We start from the raw sequence: 20,636 nt of genomic DNA on the forward strand, positions 1-20,636 counted from the left end.
TCCAGGCTCCTCGACTCACGAGCTGTGTGATCTTGGGCAAGTGTCTCTGCCTCTCTGAGCCACTGTCTTTGTCAGGTTCATTCACCTAAAGAAGTAGGTACAGAGCGCCTGTTCTGTGCCAGGCCCTGTGTACTGGGAATACAGCTGAGAACAGATGACAAAGATGCCGGCCCGTGAGGAGCTGGTTCTAGTTCAAGAGACGAATTAACACACAAATAATTTCAGGTTGTGGTCTGAAGGTTGTAAGAGGCTGGGTAGAGTAGAAAGTAATTGATGGGGCTGAGATTAGCTAGTTTTGACAGGTAATCAGGGAAGACCTCTGAGGAAGTGATGTCTGAGTGAAGCCCTGATGGAGGGAAGGAAGTGAGTCGTGGGAGTATCTGGGAGAAGGATGTTCAGGCTGGGGAACTACCAGTGCAAAGGCCCTGTGGCTGGGGCGTTGTAAGCACGCTTGCTCAAGGAGGGCAGCGTGTTCCAGCAAGGTGGAGAGGCGAGTGGGGTCCACGTCTGGATCATGCAGGGCTATAAGGAGCGGGGAGGACTTGGGGTTTTATATCAAGGGTTTGGGGAGCCCTTGGAGAGTTTGAGGCAGGGGGCAGCGTGCTCCGATGTGCAGGGCAGCTGTGCAGATCCGGTGGATTAATACGTGGAAAATGCTTGGCACACAATAGCTGCTTAATAAACGTCCACGGTCATTATTAACATTAGTATCACCAGCATCCCTGTTCTGTATGCACCCCCCGAGGTGCGGGCCGTGGGTGGAAGGAGTCCTCGGACCCTCGCCGAGTCCCAGCCTCTCAGGTCCAGTGTTGTTGACATCGTCCTGGCCCCGCTTGGCCGACACAGCCTAGGCCTCGGGTCTGGCAGACCCCCCAGAGAGACCACATGGCCCCAGGAGGACCCGAGTCCCAGCCCACAGGAGCCCCTGTCCTGCGAGGCCCCGCACGTCCCGAGTCCCCCACGTCACCCAGCCGAGCGAGTGGGTCCCCGCCTGCCAGAAACAGATTGGGGAAGAGGGGAGCCCTCGGCCGCACCCACAGAAGCCACGAGCCACACTACTTTCTCGCGCCTCCATGCGCTCGGGGGGCCTCTGGGAGAAGCGGGGGTTGGAGGCAGGCTGGGTCAGCCCGGGAGGCAGTGGACGCGGAGCCGGGCGCTCCCCTGCGGCCCCGGGGACATTGGACAGGGTGGGGCTGTGGCTCTGGCTGAGCGCTGGTGACGGAAACTGTGACTAACGGGCAGACGGACGTTTCCCTTTTCCTCCTGGCGGTCCAGGTAGCTACACTCCAAGGACCCCCGTTGGCTCAAGATGAAGGTGGGAGGGAGATGATCCCACTCCCAGGCTGTGGCTGGGGGACCCCCTGAGGCCCATCCCCAGTCCGGCCGTGGTGGGCAGGGCCTGCTGGCGCCTGGAGGTGACAGGCAGTGGCCTGGAGAGCCGGGTGCAGGGTGGCTCTGTCCCAGGGCCGGGGGACTGGTGGAGGGAAAGTGCGTAAGTTTCCGGTTTCCTGTGACAAAGGACCCAGACTAGGTGGTTAAAGCAGCAGAAACGTCTTCTCTCTCAGTTCTGAGGCTGGAAGTCAGACATCAGGGTGTCAGCAGGGCCGCGCTCCCTCTGTGGGCTCCAGGGGAGGGGCCCTCCTCGCTCTTCCTGCTCCCGGTGCTGCGGCATCCCTGCCGCTCCCGGGCTGGGGGATGCGTTGCTCCCTTGTGTGTCTCTGTGTCCAAATCTCCCTCTTATAAGGACACCGCTCGTATTGGATTAGGATCCACCCTAATCCAGTGTGACCTCATCCTAACTAATTACATCTGCAAAGAACTTATTCCCAAATAAGGTCACATTCTGAGGTTCGGGTGGACGTGAATTCCGGGGGGACACTATTTAACCCAGTATAAAGGGCTTCGCTGAGCCCTGTTGGCACAGCCAGGAGCGTGGTAGTTTCTGGTTCCTTCTTCGGAGACCCTGAAGGTCTCAGGCTGCGTTCCCTCCTGTCACAGCAGCTGTATTGAGGTGGGTCCCCTCTTAAAGGCCAGTCTACTTCCCCTGAGAGTACCCGGTCACCTCAGACCCCCAGCACATTCTGCCTCGGCACATACGCCAACTCTGCTGACTGTGTGTTCAAGCCCCAGACACTGCCCATTCACAGTCACGCAGTAAGTCAATCAACAAACACTTTCTGAGCCTTTGCCGGGCTCAGCATGGGGGGTAAAGAGATGCCCTCCTGGAGCGCCCGGCCCAGTGAGGTTCAGATGGGAGCCATCAAGGTGGAGCGATGTTTGTATCCAAGCCGGGGGGTGGGCATCTGGCTCCTTGTGTGAGGAGCCCGACTTCTGGGGACGGGATGCGGTGTCGGGGGAAGTGAAAGGCTCCGTGTTGAGGGCCTTCTTTCTGTTCCTGGAACACACCCAGCCCAGTCCCACCTCGGGGCCTTTTCACATGCGGTCCCTTCCACCTGGATCACTCTCGTCCAGAGCTGTGCCTGCCAGCTCCCTCTGCTGCTCAGACTGCGGCTCAGATGTTGCCTCCTCAGGGAAGCCTTTCCCCACCAGCCGTCCAGAGTAGCCCCGGCCCTGCGCTGTTGCCCCACCCTACCCGTTCCCCCAGCAGCCGTGGCCGCACCTCAGAGTCTCTTTTTACCGGATGTGTTGGTTGCCCATCTCCCTGACTGGAAGGCCTCTGGGGCAGGGACTGTCTACTTCGTTCACTGTGTGTCCTCAGCCCTGGGGCCATGCTTGACACACAGGTGCCCTGTAAGACTGGCAGGGTGGAGTGACGAGCTAGCCTGTCCCCGGGGTTCAGCAGGGGGCAGATGAGACGTGCCAGGAAAAGCTTCATTCATTCATTCACTCCACACGTGCTGACCGACCTGGCAGGTGCCCTCCAGGGGGTGTGGTCACCGCTCTGGCTAGGACAGTCAGAGGGGCTGGAGTAATCACGGGGGCCCTCAGGCAGAGGCAGGCCTTCCTCACCTGTTCCGGAAGGATGTCAGGGCAGCTGATAGGCCAGGCTGTGCCCCAGGGTAGCTGGGAGCGAGGGGAGACTAAAGCCCTGGGTAAAAATAACCACTGGCATGTGTGGCGCGTGGTGGTGTGCGGGGGAGGGGCGCCCTCAGGGCCACACGGCCGGGAGCGCTGATTCTTGCAGCTGTGGTGAGGCCTTGAGCACGGGAGTCCCCGGGCTGACAGCCCAGGGCCGGGCCCTGACCCACCGGTGTCCCTGTGCCCTAGGAGAAGGAGAGGAACGCACGGAGGAAGAAGAAGAAAGCCCCGGCCGCTGCCAGCGAGGAGGCCACCTTCCCGCCCGTGGTGGAGGATGAGGAGATGGAGGCATCGGGCGTGAGCGGCAACGAGGAGGAGACGGTGGAGGAGGCAGACGGTGAGTGTGGGCGACGGGAACTGACCTCTCTTGGAAACGTCCGTGTCCTTCTGAGAAGGGCCTCAACTGCCCTGAAGGGGAGAGCATGACGGTGATGATGGTAATGATGATGATGGTGGTGATGGTGGCGATCATGGTGATGGTGGCGATGATGGTGATGATGATGATGGTGGTGATGGTGGCAATGATGGTGATGGTGGCGATGATGGTGATGATGATGGTGGTGGTGATGGTGACGATGATGGTGATGGTGGCGATGATGGTGATGATGATGATGGTGGTGATGGTGGCGATGATGGTGATGGTGGCGATGATGGTGATGATGATGGTGGTGGTGATGGTGGCGATGATGGTGATGGTGGCGATGATGGTGATGATGGTGGTGATGGTGGCGATCATGGTGATGGTGGCGATGATGGTGATGATGATGGTGGTGATGGTGACGATCATGGTGATGGTGGCGATGATGGTGATGATGATGATGGTGGTGATGGTGGCGATGATGGTGATGGTGGCGATGATGGTGATGATGATGATGGTGGTGATGGTGACGATCATGGTGATGGTGGCGATGATGGTGATGATGATGGTGGTGGTGATGGTGACGATCATGGTGATGGTGGCGATGATGGTGATGATGGTGATGTGTTGGTGGCAATGGTGGTGGTGGCGATGGTGGTGGTGGCGATGATGATGGTGGTGGTGATGGTGGTGGTGGTGGTGATGATGGTGATGGTGATTGTGGTGGTGATGGTGATTGTGGTGGTGATGATGATGGTGGTGATGATGGTGGTGATGTGATGGTGATGATGGTGGTGATGGTGGTGATGATGGTGGTGATGATGATGGCAGCAACAATAATGATGATAATCAGCTTCTCTTTGCCCGCCTGGCCTTTATCTATTCAATCCTGATCCCTGTGAGTGCAGCCTCATTCTTGGTGACCATACACATCCAGGACAGGCCTAGTGACACCTGTTGTCTTGCCCGCACATCTGGTGTCATATTTTAGAAAGAAATTTTGGTTTTGAAAAGAGTTTCTACCTGTATTATTTTGCAAGTCAACTAATATAAACAATACTGATCTATTGGTTGACAAATATTTCAAAAGCAACATAATTATAGTGCCTCCTTTTATTCCCAAGTGTCTCGATTTGAATGATTAATTCCATGGTTTTCTGTGTTCTGTGAGAGGGACTGAGGCTTGGGGCAGTTAAGTGTCCTGGCTCAACACCCCAGGTGTCCCATATTCGCATCGTCTGCACCTGTCTTAGGTGATTTCTACCACCACGTGAGTGCTGCTAAAGAGGGAGTGAGGGTGAATCACCTGAGTGGCGCTGGCGGTTCCGCCCACGCCTCGCAAGGAGGATTTTGACTGCAGCTTCAGAGCCCGGCCCCTGTATAACACACTCCACTGTGTAACCAATGTGTGTAGACTCGGGACACACCCAGGCTGCCCGACGCCAGCCCCCAAGCTCCTGTTCCCTTATTAGTCATACTTGGCCCCACTTCCTCCCTTCTCCCTGGCTCTGCACCTGCCCCCGTGTCCTGACGCCCCTGAAGACCCCAACCCTTCCTTAGCCCTTCCATCATCCTCCTGGCCAGAGCAGCCCCAGCTGGCCCTCTAGTTCTTGGTGAAGAGAACAACTTTCCTCCTCCTCCTGTGTGAGGTTCCCTCGCGTTCATCCTGTCTGCTTGTCTCTGCATTTGAATTCCCAAGCTTCTGCCAATGTGCAAAGGAAGGTGTGAGTCACCTCCTGGTCCTGTGAGCCAGGCCTGCAGATAAATTCAGGCCCCACTAGCCCGCAATGTGTTCACCAGCCCAAATCCTACTTCCTGGTGGAAAATGGAGAATCGGGCTGTTTGGTTGCTGCTGTCCCAGGTTGGGGATGGGTCTGGGGTCCTGAATCTGGCCTCCTCGCCAGCTCGGTGTCTCTCTACCCAGGTTGTCCAGAGGCCTGGCCAGCGCCCGATGGAGGGCTGTAGATTCCTCTGGGCCTCTCATTCTGGGTCCTGAGTCTGTAGCCAGGAACAGGGAAGACTGAGGGAGCAGACACCCAGGCCCCTCTGAATGTCCCCTCAGCCTTCTATACGGGCGGGATGCGGGCTTGTTGGGAAGTTAAGGGAAGCCAGACTTCGGCTCAGCATTAAAACCAGGGCAGATGCTGCCCAGTGAGAGAACTGTGTGATGGTGAGCTCCCCATCACTTGTAGGGTTCACACGTCCCATCAGGGTGGGGGGAGGGAGAGGGCTGGTCTGGCTGGAGCTGAGGCTTCTGTGACCACCTGGTAGCTCTGAGCAGATCACAGACGGCAACTGAGAGGGTGCTGCACCAAGGTGCTAGGTGATAGTCCCATCTGACAGATGAGGAAACTGAGGCCCAGGGAGCGGAGAATTGCTCACATAGGGTGTCACGTAACTGGTGGACGTGGAATCTCCAGTCCAGCCAGCACTGGCTGTGTAACCCTGTCCCTCGTGACCAAGTGGGGGAGGTGAGGTAGATTCTGGGTCAGGGCCTGAGGTCGCTGCAATGGAACCTTGTGGAAAGCCCCAGCAGTGCTGCAGACCCCTCCAAGGACCAGGCAGCAAAGGCCTTGTTGCATCTGGGCTGCAGAGAGTCAGTTCAGGGGGAGGAGGGACCTGTCCAGCCAAGTTGTGCCTCCAGCAGTGATCGTGGTCGCAGTACGAGCCACAGCCCCGAATTAGTCCCCTCGGTCGTGATAGTGGCCCCGTGGAGTGGGTGCTCTCATCTCCCCATCACAGGTGGGGAAACTGAGGCGCAGAGCCTTACCCAGGGTCACACAGTGGCCCGTTTGGGGACCAGGATTCCCACTTGTTAGAGGTGCGGATCCTGGGGCCCCACCTGCACCTACAGGATGGGGTCGTTTTAGGGGTGGGCCCGGCCGGCTGAGTCGTCGCGGTGCTTCCCCGCCTGCTCACCTGAGAACTGCTGTGGACGAGCCCCGTGGGGAGGGAGCGGGCCCGGCGTCAACTGCCCGTTTTGTAGATGGACAAGCTGAGAGTCCAGGGGCCCTCAGCTGGCCCCTGCGTCCTGTCGTCTGATGACGCAGAAGGGAAGGAGCGACATGGCTGGAGTCAGCAGGCGGGGGCAGGAAGTCCAGTGGTTAGGGGCACGGGGTGCTGGGTCAGTCCCCCCTGCCCCCATGCAGTGTGGCCTGGGCACGTGCCCAGCCTCTCTGTGCCTAAGTTTCCTCGTCTGCAAACGGGAGTGCTGATTGTCCCGAGCTCAGAGGCGGTTGAGGATGGCATGAGTCGTGTGTATGAAGAGGAGCCCGGCGCCCACACGGCGAGCCCTGTGTTGCTGTCGTTGGGCTCATTTCTGCTCTGGGCCTTGATGGGAGGCGAGACGCGGGAGAGGCCGGGGTCCGTGGGGGCAGTGAGGGCTGGAGGAAGCGTTTGTCCAGGGCCCCAGCAGGCCCCGCTGGCCCGGCTCTGCGTCTGAGGGGTGAGATGGTGGCAGGAGCCCCACCTCTGAGGCCAGCCCCCACCCTGCCCCAGGGTCCTGGGAGCCGGTCACCAGAGAAGGCCAGCGACTTGCCCAAGGACCCCCAGGAGGGGCGGCACTCGCTTCTCCCCCTGCGTGACCCCGTTGTTGTCCAGGGCGCTGTAGGCGACCTGGGGCTACTGGTGTCCAGTCTGGAGGGAGAGGGCACGTCGGTCCCAGGACAAGGGCTGTCGGGACAGGGCGGGCAAGTGGCCGGCAGAGCTGCTGCAGGTCCTCGCTGCTGCCCGCTGGGCCCTGGCCCCTGGCCCCTGGCCCTCCACCAGCCACCTCCCTGGCCACACCAACCTCCGCCCTCCCACCCGCTGCCAGAGCCACCTCGCCTCTAACCCTTCTCTCACTTCCTTCCAGCCTTACACGCCTCTGGGAGCGAGGTGCCCAGAGGGGAGTGCAGTGGCCCAGGTACGAATGTGGCCGGCTGGCCTGGGGGGTGGGGGTAGGGCCAGGCCGGGGTGGGGGGCATCCCGAGGTCACCTGTCCTGTGAGGGGCCCCACTTCTGGGAGCATGCCTCTGTCTGTGGGCACCACCTTTATGCTGCCGCCTCGGTCCCCCCTTTTCAGTGCAGTGTCTGTTCCCCATGCTGTTCCCTGACACACTTCTGCAGATCAGTACACTCGGCTCAGCTCTTTGGTTGGTTTTCACTAGTGTATCCATCCGTGACTCTCACCTGGTGTGATTTGCCCAACAGCAAGTGCTGGGGTTTTCACATGTCCCCATTGTACAGAAATGGAGGAAATTGAGACCCAAAGAAGCGGCAGGAGTGGTTTTTTAAGGCTAAAGAGCCGGGCCTGGAGTGAGGGGTCCCCTCACCCGCGTCTGTGCACACTCAGTCATTCAGTCAGCACTCACTGTGCACCTGCTGGGCTGTGGGAAGCAAATGGGGGTGTGGTCTGTGTGGCCGGGTCCCCCGAGTTCACGGTCCTGTTTGTGGTTGGCGTGTTACAATGACGATAATGGTGACACAGCAGCAAGTAGCCCCAGGCGTGGCCCTGCGCCGTGTGCCCACTGGCTACTCCCCACTCTACAGATGGGAGAGCACGGCCCGAGTGCCCTGCGCTGCCATGCCAGGCCGCCGGGGGGGCTGAGCCGGGTTGGAGCCCGGAACCAGGCCTGCAGCGCGGTCGCCCTCAGGCTGGCTCTGGGGGTGCCGGTCGCCAGGCGGTCTGGGGGTTGGACGGTGCGAGGTCGCTGGGCCCCGGGGTCAGCCCTGGGAGAAAGCGCCGGGGTGGGAGGGCTGTCCGGGGATGTGCGCCTTGGGGCTGCTTGGTGGCGGGCGATGTGGCCCTGCACCCAGAGCTCTTACGGGGCCCCCAGCACCTTCACCCCCTCCGCTCTCCCCACAGCCGCTGTCAACAACAGCTCGGACACCGAGAGCATCCCCTCGCCGCGCGCCGAGGCCGCCAAGGACTCAGGGCAGAACGGGCCCAAGCCCCCGGGTGCCACCGCGCCGCCCCCCGAGCCGCCCACCCCGCCACCTGAGGACCCCCAGGCCCCCGCCGAGCCCGCCCCTGCCCCCGAGGCCGCCGGCCCGCCCACGCCGCCGCCGGCACCCCCGTCACCCGCTGCGCCCCCGGCCGTGGTCCCCAAGGAAGAGAAGGACGAAGAGGCGGCCGCGGCGCCCCCGGCGGAGGAGGGCGAGGAGCAGAAGCCCCCCGCAGCCCTGGAGCTGGCGGGGGACGTGGGCAAGACGGAGGAGGCCGGCGAGGAACCCCCCGCAGAGCCAGTCGGGAGCGTCAAGAGCGAGTGCAAGGAGGAGGCCGTGGAGGAGGCGCCCGACAGGGCCGAGGGGGGGGGCCGCGGCCGTGACCGCGCCCGAGGGGGCGCTCAAGGTGGAGAGGAAGGAGGGCGGCGGCCCCGGGGGCAAGGCTGCGGCCAAGGGCTCGGGCGCCCCCCAGGACAGCGACTCCAGCGCCACCTGCAGCGCCGATGAGGTGGACGAGCCCGAGGGCGGCGACAAGAACCGGTGAGTGGGCCGGCTGGGTGGCTTTCGTCTTCTCATTCTGCAGACACTTGTTGAGCACCGACTGCGGACCGAGACCGCAGCGGCGAGGCCGGGTCTGGTTAGGGACCCAACCTGAGCAGAGTCTGGACACAGAAGGGCCAGCTGGGAGAGGGCAGTGGGGGTCCAGAGGACCCCCCAGGAGGTGGCAGCTGAGCTGAGCCTGGGCGGAGAAGGAGGCAGCCACGGGGAGCTCTGGGGGGAGAGGGGCCGGGCAGTGTGGGTTGGCTTCCCAGGGCTGCCATCACAAAGGACCACAAACTAGGAGGCCGCAAGTCCAAAATCCGGGTGTGGGCAGGCCCGTGCTCCCTCTGGAGGCTCTAGGGGAGGGTCCTTCCTGCCTCCTCCAGCCGCTGGTGGTGGCCGGTGGGGGCCAGCTGTCCTGGGTGCTCTCGGCTTTTAGAGGAATCACTCCCGTCTCCACCTCCGTGGTCACACGGCGTGTTCCATGTGCGTGTGTGCCCACATTTCCCTCTTCCTCTGAGGACCCCAGTCATTGGACTAGGATTCACCACAGCGACCTCATCTTAACTCTGTCACATCTGCCAAGAGCCTATTTCCCAGTGAGGTCACAGTCACAGGTATCCGTGTGTGACGACTTGGACGTATGTTGGAGGACACAATTCTACCCTCAACATGGCGGAACAGCACGGGCAAAGGCCGGGGGGTGGGAGCGAGCCTGGCGTGATTCAGGCACTGGGTGGTGGTGCAAGCGAGGGGCAGGGTGGGAGCGGGCGAGGCTGGCTGGGTGGGCAGGGCAGTGCTCGTGGGGCCTTGTGGGCTGGGTGGGAGGCTGGTTTCGTTCTCGGGGGAGTGAGAAGACCCCGAGAGCTTCCGCCCGAGAGAGCTGGGGCTGGCTTAGGCCTGAATCCTTGTGGCTGCATGTGTGGGGGATTTAGTGGGGGTTGGAGGGGCACAGGGAGACAGGTCAGAGGGCAGCTGCTGTCATCCGGGTGGATGGTGCTGAGAGTCTGCCTGGGGCCGGAGGCGGTGGAGGTGGGGGAAACAGCAGACCCCCGAGACAGTTGGTGGTTCCTCTCCCATCCCCCGGAGTCCGGGCTCGGAACTTGGGGCGCTCTGGCCTGGTGGTCCGGGCCCCTCTCCGCCAGAGCTGTGGGAATGGCAGTAGCAGGAGCGAGTTCTCCTCACAGAGATGTGTGCCGTGTGGGGGTGGGTGGCCTGACGGGCCCTGTGCCATCCTTTGGGTCTGCTGTCTGAGTGTGTTCCTCCCTTTCTCACCTCTGTCCTCGCTCCTGGCGTGGGGCGCCTGTCCCCCCAGCCCTGGGACCCCTGGATTATACCACATCCAGCCCAGGGGGCTCCTCGCCCGGGGCAGGCCGAGGGCGGCGGCCGGGCAGAGGTGTGGGGACCTGCTCCCCGCGCATCTGGCGGCTCGGGAGGAATTGTTCTCTAGTGAGGCAGGCAGTCACTTTTATTTTGACTGAAAACAGTGCGGTCTGTTTTCTCTCCGCTCACGTCTCTTGGAAAAGTTCTGGGCAGAGCCAGAGGGAGGAAAATCTGACTCTCAAATCTGATGCGTTCACTCGTTTCCTCTGCCCCGTGATTCACCTTGGGGTACGTTAAGATGGCAAGTTCTAGAACATTTCCTATGAAAATCAGATCCATTCAGAGCTCTCCGGGTCTCCATATCTCCCACAAAAGCCATATCGTCCCGTCCTCTGTGTCCTGTGTCCGGGCCCCGGGGCCACTGCTGGCAGGAGCCTTACCCCATGTGTGAGGGACAGATGGTTTGGTGGGGGCCCTGTGGTAAGCAAAGGCCCGGCCAGCAGGTTTCTGAGGGCGCAGAATCCCTCAGCTTCTTGCCTGACAGGCGCAGCTCTGCAAACAGTGCTCACGGCGGCTCCGTCTGCCGGGGAGGCCCTGGGCCAGGGTCTGGCGGCTGCACTCGCTCTCTGTGCCTGGGTAACAGGGTCAGGGCGGGAGGATCCCCGCCCTGCTCCTGCTGGCCGCGGGGCCAGAGTCATGGAGACTCGTGTTTCTGCTCTCAGCGGGAAGGGTGCTGAGCTCATGGGGCAGCCACGCCGGGAAGCGGCCTCCCGGAGCCTGTGTTTTGGGTACACACGGCCTGCCCAGGCCGGAGAGCGGGAGGGTTGGCCCGGATCCCGTCAGCCCCGCCGGACCCCTCGGGCCAGGCCCGCAGCCCTGCAGGCTGCTGTCAGCCTCTGCCGCCCCCCACAGCCCCAGCCGGGGACGTGTCCTTCCCTCCGCCAGCCGGGCCTGGCTTCCGTCCACTCCTGCCTGAACGTCCAGCATTCGATCCCTGGGGAGCGGGGGAGCGGGAGCCCGGGGCTGGGAGTCAGGACACCTGGTTTATCACGCCCTGTGTGACCGAGGTCGGTGTCCCGCCCTCGGGGGGAGGCTGGCCCCGGGCCAGCCTGCTGACCTCTTCCTGGCTGGCGGCCGGCCACCCTCCCTCCCCCGGCCGCAGCCCTGCAGGGCCAGGCGGGCGCCGAGGACGCAGGCGAGATGCGTCAGAGCTCGCCCTGGCAGCTGGGGCCTTCTGGAAGGGCGGGCAGGCGGGGGGGCCCCCTGGACGACCCTGGGGCCTGGCCACCTGCCCACCGCCCTCCTTCCCGCCTGGCAGCCCCGGCGCGGTGCACTGGGCGTCCCTGGAGCGACACAAGGTGCGTCTCGTCCTGGCACCCGGCCGGACGACTCGGGAGAGACAGGCGCATTCTGCTTTGCTCTCCGCCCGGCCGCGCGGCCGGGGAGCTTGGTTGGACGACGACCAGAGATGGTGCTGGGATTGCAGAGCCTCGAGCTCGCCCGCCCGCCCCGTTCCGGTTCCCGGAGGCGGTGCCCCGGGCGCTCTGCAGCAGGGCCAGCCTTCGGAGGGTCCCTTCCCCGGCTCCGTGTTCTCGTCTATGAGACGGGTGTGGGGGTCCCCGCTGAGGGCTCCCCGTGGCAATGATGGAGTCACGAGCCGGAGGCTGCCAGCCTGGTGCCAGGCCCACGGGCGTGCTCAGTGAGAAGTGCGCTGCCGTCCCTTGGGCGAGGGCACTGCTTCAGGAACCCCAGGGGCCACGCCAGGAGGGGGCTGGGGTGTGGCTTCTGCTGAGCTCCTGGAATTTTGGAAGACTAGTAACAGCAATTTCTCCTTTATTTCTTTCTCCTGTAAGTGACTGGCTGGCAGCAGTGTGAGGGACTCTGGGAGAGGACAGCCGAGGCCCTGACTCCAGGGCACTTACATTCTAGTGAGAGGGGCTAGTGTGAAACTGAGACAGTGAAGGAGTAACGCAACTGCTCGTGTGGACGATGGAACGACGGGGGGAGGGGACGGAGCAGTCAGGAAGGCCTGTCCATTGAAGGATGGTCAGAGCCGGTAGTGTGAGGTGTGGGAGGGACAGCCAGCAGAGAGAACAGCCAGTGCAAAGGCCCTGTGGCTGCATGAGCTTATGTTCAGTAGATGGCAGAGGCCTGTGGCAGGGAGTGGAGCAAGTGAGGGGGAGAGAAGGTCACAGAGGTGGGCAGGGGCCCTGTGGGCGGGGTGAGGAGTCAGGGTTTTATCCCGGGGGCTCAGGGGAGCGATGTGACTGGGTCTGTATGGACGCTGTTCATGAGCCAGCCTTCCCTTGCCCTCCCCACCCCAGCTTGGTGGCAAGGATGATCCCAGCCCCATAAGAATGGGGAGGCCGAGGTGGGGGCTCAGCAGAGAGGGGGCACTGTCACAGGCCAGTGTGCCCCCAGTCCCTTTTGTTCCGTCTTCTCCCCTAGCCCTGGCCCTCCAGGGTGGGAAGAAGAACTGTAGTCACAGGAAGGTGGCCCAACCCCCATCAACACCCACAGAGCAGCCCTTGGGGGGGGCGCGGTTGTTCCTATACCCATTTTACAGATGGGAAAACTGAGGCACAGTTGGTTAAGTGGCGCGGCTGAAGGTGGGATTTGAACTCGGAGCCCGAGCCCTGAACCACAGGGTTGGGAGGGCCAGGCAGGGCCCTGGCTGCTCCCAGCCGTGCTGCCGGCGTCCCCGCCTGCCCCTCCCGGTCACGCGCTGTGCCAGGCTCTGAGAGCCCCCACCCTGCAGGGCTTCCAGAGAGGAGAATAGAAGCTGCTGTCTGCCAAGGAAACAAAGGAGAGAGAACGGAGGGCGGGCGGGCCGTGAGGAGGGCTCCCGGAGGCACGTGTCCACTGCGGTTGCTGGGACGAGGGGAGCCCGGGGGCCACGTGAGCGCCAAGCATCTTCCCGCTCCCTCCAGGGCTCAGGACCCTCAGGCTTGTCGAGGGTCCAAACCCAGACCCTTGTTCTTGGATGTGGCTCTTGTTTCAGTGAGAGGTTGGGCTGGCATCCGGAGACCTCTTGTAAACTGTAAAGTGCTGTGCCTGTGGCCCCAGTCCCCGCTGAGGGCCTGCCTCACTCTGGGAGGGGGTCTCAGGAAAGAGGGGTCTGGGCCTGCGTGCACGTCGCCCCACTGGTGCCTGTCCCTGCTCCCTTCCAGCCTGCTGCCCCTGCCTGGGTGCGGAGCCACCGAGAGACAAGGCAGGTCAGGGGCCTGAGACTAGTTCAGTGACAGAGGGACACGGACACTGCTTTGTGTGTGTTCTGAAAACATATTTGTGTCTCTACAAAATCATATTTACACAGACACAAGAATTTGTTTTTAACTTTAAAATTTGTATCAAAGTACTTTTATATTTTTACACAACAAATAATTTAACATCGTTATTTTATTGTTGGTACACACAATACAGTTAATCTGTCAAACCCTTGATTTCATGGCTAGCACACAGTATATTCCTTATTTTTTTCCTTGTAACAGCTTTGTTGAGATGTAATTCACAGACCGTACAATTCAGCCATGGACGGTACAGTTCAGTGGTTGTTAGTATATTCACAGAGTTGTGTGGTTGTCACCACTATTTAATTCCAGAACATTTTCATGAGCCCAAAAAGAAACCCCGCACCCATCAGCAGTCACCCCTCACTCCCCACAGACCCGCAACTGCTCATCTGCCTTCTGTCTCTGTGGATTTCCCTGTTCCGGACGTTTCGTATCAGTGGAATCATACACTATGTGGCCTTCTGTGTCTGGCTTCTCTCACTCAGCATCATATTTTTGAGGTCTATCCACGGTGTAGCAGGTGTCAGTGCTTCATTCCTTTTTCACGGCTGAGTCGTATTCCACTGTATAAACGGACCTCATTTTGTTTCTCCCTTCTTCCGTTTTGGGACACTTGGGTCATCTCCACCATTTGGCGGTTGTGACCAGAGCTGCTGTGATCCTTCGTGAACGAGTCTGGGTGTGGATGCGTCGTCAGTTCTCCTGGGCACGCACCCGCAGTGGAATAGCCAGGTCGTGTGCTAGTGCTATGATGCGCCTCTTAAGGAGCTGTCACGCTGCCTTCCAAAGTGGAGGCCGTATAGTCATTTTTAAATTGAAGTTTACAAACGCGCTGGTTTAAACGGACAACGGGAAGTCGCCATGAGGGGAGGGGCAGCTGGGTGTGGGGGCAGTTGAAGCCGGAGGAGGGGGATGTGGCGACTCTGAAGACGTTGGTGCTTGGACCTGGTCGGGGTGCCTGGCCCGAGAGTGGCGGGTGATGCGGGGCTGAGTCCGGGGAAGCAGGAAAGGGAGCAGCCTTGGGTGGTCCTCGGAGTGCGAGCGGGATCTGGAGAGGGCGAGGGAGGGGGAGCGGGTGGGGAGGACGGTGGCAGTGAGCCTGGAGAGGTCAGGACGCCCGTCCTCTGTGTGCGATCCCTCGCCTGCCGTGGGCCGCCCCAGCAGGGGTCACCGCGTGTTGCTGCTCAGCCGAGCGTGTGGCAGATGCAGGCGGGAGGCTGGTGCCCTCGGGACTGGCCTGTCACGGGCCGTGGTCCTGTCACCGCAGGGAGCAGAGGGCACCTGGGCCACACGTCCCTTGTCCGCCCGCTCCGTCGGCAGGAAGGAGCTGGGCCCTGCTCTGTGCTGGGGGTCTGGTGCCAGCTGCTGGGCACTGGGCGGCAGGAGCCCGTCCGGTTGTCTCCGGCCTCACCTCGAAGGCAGTGGCCGTGGCTACAGTCTGCTTGTGGCATCAGCTGGTCTGGTCACGGCGCACAGTAGGGGCTGTGCTGCCAGGACCCTCTGGCTTTGGGGACCCGCCTTCGTTTTGCCCGGGCCGAGGCCCTCGCGCGCTGCCTGGTCATCTGGCCGGCCCCGGTGGCTGCGGGCAGACGCGGCGTCTGGGGCTCCCCCGCGCGCCCCATGCGCAGCGCTGGGCCTGCCGTGTGCTCGCGAGGGCAGCTTGCAGGAGGGAGCTGAGAGCTGGGCAGGGGCCGGCAGCCCCGGGGGCGGCGAGGGACGCGCTGACTGGCCCCCCACGCGCGGCGCACGCCCGGGGCGGGCGAGATTCTGGGGAGCGGGGCGTTCTGGGTGAGCAGGTGGGCGCCCCGACTCCCGTCTCCAGTAAGCGAGGTCGACTCAACTCCGTGCCCGCGACCCCCCCCCCGGCGCCCGAGCCTCTCATGTTGGGGTGATGAATAATCTCCCGGAATCTCTTAAGCTCCCTGAGCCTTAATCTGCTGGATTCTTCTGCTTTCCAGCAGCTTCTGAGGGGCCGTGCGGGGTGTGGGCCCTGGTCTGGGTTCTCTGGGACTTTCCTTGCTTTGGGCGGTCTCGGGGGGCTGTTTGATCCCACCGGGATCGCTGTGCTGGGGCTGGAGGGAGGACCCCTGCCCCGCTCCCACCCGCTCGGCCGGGCGCCCCTGGACGTGCGCCTCCCCGCCCCGCGGCCAGCTGTGAGCCCGCGGCCTGACGCCTCTCCCCCTCAGGCTGCTGTCGCCGCGGCCCAGCCTCCTCACGCCGACCGGCGACGCCAGAGCCAGCGCCTCCCCCCAGAAGCCGCTGGACCTGAAACAGCTGAAGCAGCGGGCGGCCGCCATCCCCCCGATCGTGAGTGCCCAGGCCCCCGGGCCCCAGGACGCCTGCCGAGCCAGCGCGCCCCCGCCCCCCCTTCCTGCTCCGGGGACAGGAGCTGAGGCCTCGCGGTGGGGGCCCCCTCGGGGTGGGTGGGGCCTGCACCTGCAGCCGCGCTGGCTCTTCCCGGCGCCTCCCTTTCCTGGAAGATTCCCCGGGGGGATGAGGCGGGAACAGCCGGGGGGGGGGGGGGGCTGCGGTGGGGCTCTGGGGGAGGCGGGCGCGGCCTGCCGGTCCCCTCCTCGTGCCCTTGGAGCCTCTCCTCTGCTCCCCCGCCCCCGCCTTCGAGGGTTCTCCAGAATCCCCGCAGACCAGGCACGAGGCTGTGGGAGCAGGGGGTCTCTCGGCTGTCAGCACCTCAGAGAAGAGTGGGACCCCCTAGTCGTATCGAATCTCTATGGGAAGGGCCCCCCGAAGAATAGAATCCCTCTGGGGAGGGCCCCCCGAAGATTGTGGAGGCCCGAGCAGGGGGCCCCTTGGAGGTGCCCCTCGTGGTGGCACAGCTGCTACCGAGCTGTCCTTCTCCCGGGAGGGGGCCTGGGCTGCCCGGACGCAGCTGGGGCTGTGGCTAAAAGACTCAGAACTGCCCGCGGCCTCTGAGTGAGGGGCACGGGGTGTGCCAGGCTGTGCCACCCGCTCCCGGGGCCAGCGCAGTCCCGTGTGTCAGTCCCGGTCTCTCTGGGACCCAGAGAGGCTTGGGGTACAGGGGAGGAGTTCCCTCCCGTCCACTGCCAGGCAGCGGGCACCCTGGGAGGGCGGGCACACCCCGCACGCTTGTGCAAAGACCCACCCTCCTGGCCCTCAGGCCGTGTGCCCTTGGGCGTGTCGCTGCCTCTCTGGGCCTCAGTTTCCAGGCGGTCACACGCAGGGGGCCTGGACGGCCTTCCCTGACTTCTGCCACCCGTGATGGCCCGTAAAGGTGCGCGATTCTCCCCGCTTCCCTCAGCAGCTCACCAAAGCCCATGAGCCCCCCCGAGAGGACGTGGCTCCCGCCAAGCCAGCCGCCCCCGCCCAGCCACCGCCGCACCTGCAGCCCGAGAGCGACGCCCCTCAGCAGCCCAGCAACAGCCCTCGAGGCAAAAGCAGGAGCCCCGTGCCCCCTGCCGAGAAGGAGGGTAAGTGTGGGCCGCGGCTGAGAGCGGGGAGCCGGCGGGCGGGGACGGGACGTCTGTGTGTCTAGAGCAGCTGCTGCAAACTCGAAGCCTGTGTGCAGGGCAGGCCACAGTGAGTAAAACAGTGGGGGTGAGGCAGCAGGGAGTGGTGGGGACTATGGCAAATGGGAGAACTCGTGTTCTTTCTAAGTGGACATGTGGCACTACAGGCCTGGGGTTGTTCTTCCGGAGAAGCCGGAAATCCTCTCTTCACGTGAAATCTAGTTTCTCAACATCGGCAACTTTTCCAAATTTTCAAAAGCGTTGTACATGCACAAAAACATCTCGCCTATGGCTCAGCCTTGGTTCGTGTGATTCAATCCATACGTGAGCTTCTAGAACCATGGATGAGGTTCACTGCCCAGCTGGCAGCAACTCTGGGGCCTGGGCAGGAAGTGCCGCCCCCTGCAGCTCTCTCCTGACCTTCGTCCAGGCCAAGGTCACTGGGTTTGCCGGGGAGCCAGCGGGGTGATTCCCCGGGCAGCTGTGTTGCGGCCATGGCACGTGCTTTATTGTTGCCACGTGAAGCTCAAGGTCAGGACTGGTGGGGCGTGGCTTCTTGTTCTCTGGAGCTTCTGTCTCTGCCCCACTCCCCACTGGACCCAAGAAGTTCTGGGCCTGGGTCCCCAAAGGGCAGCCTGCCACACGGGGGGCACGTTGCAGGCCTCAGGGGCCGGTCCCCCAGGGTTCTCCCGCGCTGGGCCAGCCTGGGCTCCTGCCCTCTGCACTCGGGGTCTGAGAGCAGGGGCCCCGAGGCCACCCTCCTGACCCGGGCAGCCCAGGGGCGGGCTGAGGCCATCCGCCTGCGCCCACCCCCACTGCGTCTTGTGCAGCGTCCCTGCTTCCCTAGAAAGCCGGCTGGCCCTCGGCCGGGGGCCTCCCTGCGGGCGGGGCTACATGCCTGCCTCAGGACAAAGAGCAGGGCTGTCCCTGAAGGAGGACGGCACCACGCTTCCCACAAGTGACACGGGCCTGCCAGACACTCCCCGTCCAGTCGGCCGCCCTGCCTGCCTTCACTTGCCACAGGAAGTCTCAGACACCACGAGCACGGGCAGGTGCACGTCCTGGCCGGCACACAGGCCACCGTGTGGCTGCTGGGCCGGGACGGTGTTGAACACCGACCATGGCCAAGCGCTGGGTGAGGCAGCGAGGGTTCAGCGGGGAGCGAGGTCAAGTCCCCGCTCTAAGGAGCCGCTGTTTTTGTGAGTGAGAAGGAGGTTAAGCCAGGGCACACGTGAGGAAGCAAGGTGACTTTAGTTCATGCAGGGAAAGAAAGAAAACGGGGTGAGCGATGAAGGGCTCGGGGAGGGGTCTCTGTGGAGAGCAGCAGCTGTCAGTCGTGGGAAGGTCTGGGGAAGGGCTTCCAGGCAGAGGGAGCAGCATGTGCAAAGGCCCTGGGGTGGGAACAAGCTTGATGTGTTTGAGGAGCTGTCAGGAGCTCATTGTGGCTGGGGATGGCGGAGGATAGGAGGTCGGAGAGGGAAATGGGGGACCAGATCGTGTAGGGCCTGGTGGGCTGCGGTACGGTGGGGATTCTGTCTCAGGTGCAGCAGAAGCCTTCACTGGAGGACTTTTAAGTGTGTCTGTTGGGGGCATAAGTGGGTAATCTGATCTATATTTTGGAAAGATGTCTCTCTCTGACCACTGTTGAGGAGAAAGGGCTAGCAGGAGTTGCAGAGCTGTTCCTGGGCAGCGACGGTGGCATTCTGGACTCCTGCACGGGTGACGTGGAGGTGGGGAGGCAGGGAGCATCAGGAGTTGCTGATGAGGCTGAGGGTGGGGATGAGGGTGGGATGTCTGCCGTCCCCCGGGTCCCCACCGGCCACCCATGCTGGGCCCGGGCTGCCCCACGGCGAGGCGGGGCTTGCTGGGCGAGAGCGCAGTGTGGACGGGGGTCTGACTCTGGAGGGACATTCCAGGCTGGGGCAGCAGCCCAGGCGGGTAGCCGCAGAGTGATGTGAGGGGCCAGACAGCTGTGGCCGGTGCCCGATCTGAGCAGGACTGGGCTGCACTTGGGCGGCCGGGCCCCACACGGGGCCAGCGGGGGCTGCTGGGGCGGGTCTCAGGCCCTGTCCTAGAGAAAGAGAGCCACCGCCAGTGGTTTCCGGGTCTGGCGTTCGGCCAGTTTGCATGGCGGAGGGCCGTGCTGTTTCCTGGAATCGCTCCCCAGGGGAGACGCTGCACCCGGCATTGAGCACATCGTGGTTTCTCAGGAGGTCTGGGCTGCTGCTCAGTGCCCCAGGCGCTTGACACCCAGCACCCCCTCTCTGGTCTCTCGGGAGCCTCCCCACCGCCTGGCTCCGGCATGGAGCAGCTCAGCCAAGCTGGTCCCTCGGGCTCCCCTGGGCCCAGCTGGAGGAACAGGTTGTCTCTCCAGGCTCTCGGCCGCCTGCCCAGCCTGGCCCAGCCCCAAGTTTCCCTTCCAAGCACCGGAGGGAGGCCACCCCACTCCACCCCCGCCCCCCGAAGCCAAAGCTGAGCTGCACAAAGCAGCCAGGGCGCACACAGGATGGGGTGGCTGGGCGAGCGAGGTCCAGGGTGTTTGTGGAATTTCCCGACCCAGGCAGGTCCTGTGTGGGCCCCTCCGTTAGGGCCTGGTTGAGCGTGAGAATCCCCACACTGAGTTACTCCCCGCATCTGTGACCCCCTCCTGTGGTGGCCCCTACCCACTTCACCAGGGCACGAGTTCTAGGGGAACCCCAGCTCTTCAAGGAGAGAAATGGAAGATGAGCAGCACACGGGTCTCTGCTCCCACCTGCCGTGCCCACAGCAGGCATCACTAATCGATGCCAGCACGCTCCCACCACGCCTTCATGGTCTTCAGAACCTTCCTTTGTCCTCTGGAGGTGGCCTAAGAGATGACATCTGCCTGCCCTTCCCGTCCCCGGCCCAACTTCTCAGTCAGTTACCTCCCCCTGGGATGGATCGGTCCTCAAGCTTGACGCCAATTCTCAAGGGAGAGGCTCAGAGCTTGGGACAGATTTCAGCAGAGTGAGAGCCAGCGGGAGGACGTCGTGAAGGCAGACCTGAGCCCCTGGGCGTCTGGCCGTGTCCACGGGCCATCCCCAGGCCTGAGCGTCGGGGCCCGTCGTTGCTCGTCTCTTGTGGGCAGTGTGCGTAGCGAAGGTCGAGGTCCGGTCTGCAGCCCGACCACCTGGCCTGAGGCTCCCTCCGCTTCTTGCCGGCTGTGGCCTTGGCTGGGTGACTTGCCCCTCCCAGCCCCTTGTCACACCTGTGAAGGGGGGACAATCCTGGTCCCTTGCAGGGTGTCGTGAGGATAAGTGAGTCCACACTCACAGAGCACTGAGACGAGAGCCGCCCACGGAGGCCTGGGGACAGCGATGGCCCCACTGTTGTCGTGTTGTTTGAGCTGCACCAGCCAGGAGGTCAAGGGGTCAGATCCTGACTTGGCCAGTCTGTGCCTCAGTTTCCCCCTCTGTACAGTGGTCTGAGTCTCTTCCTTACGAGCTGGCGAGGAGGCTGTTGAGTCTACGCGGGCGCTGGGTTCAGCACAGTGGCCTGCTCGCAGCCCGCGCTCAGCAGACCAGCCGACGTCCTGGTGGTGGTTACCCCGAGCGTCTGCACTCTTAGCCAGAGTCCAGAACAGGCACGTGGCTCTGACCACCCCCGTCACTGTGTAGAGGGCAGCAGGCTGCTTCTAGAAGGGGCCAGATA

At 62.9% G+C, this 20,636-nt stretch overlaps 1 protein-coding gene across 1 annotated transcript in view; it reads left to right on the forward strand.

Annotated features, from left to right (window-relative positions):
• The window catches only part of NCOR2 (nuclear receptor corepressor 2), a 215,602-nt gene that overhangs the window by 164,679 nt on the left and 30,287 nt on the right, over positions 1 to 20,636 (forward strand). The window contains 6 exon segments of the mRNA XM_058531253.1: positions 3,229 to 3,376; positions 7,251 to 7,301; positions 8,244 to 8,683; positions 8,685 to 8,863; positions 15,666 to 15,786; positions 16,757 to 16,925. Coding sequence (XP_058387236.1) covers positions 3,229 to 3,376; positions 7,251 to 7,301; positions 8,244 to 8,683; positions 8,685 to 8,863; positions 15,666 to 15,786; positions 16,757 to 16,925 — 1,108 coding nt within the window.

Source organism: Diceros bicornis, chromosome 35, assembly GCF_020826845.1.
Source record: "Diceros bicornis minor isolate mBicDic1 chromosome 35, mDicBic1.mat.cur, whole genome shotgun sequence".
Taxonomy (NCBI): Eukaryota; Metazoa; Chordata; class Mammalia; order Perissodactyla; family Rhinocerotidae; genus Diceros; species Diceros bicornis.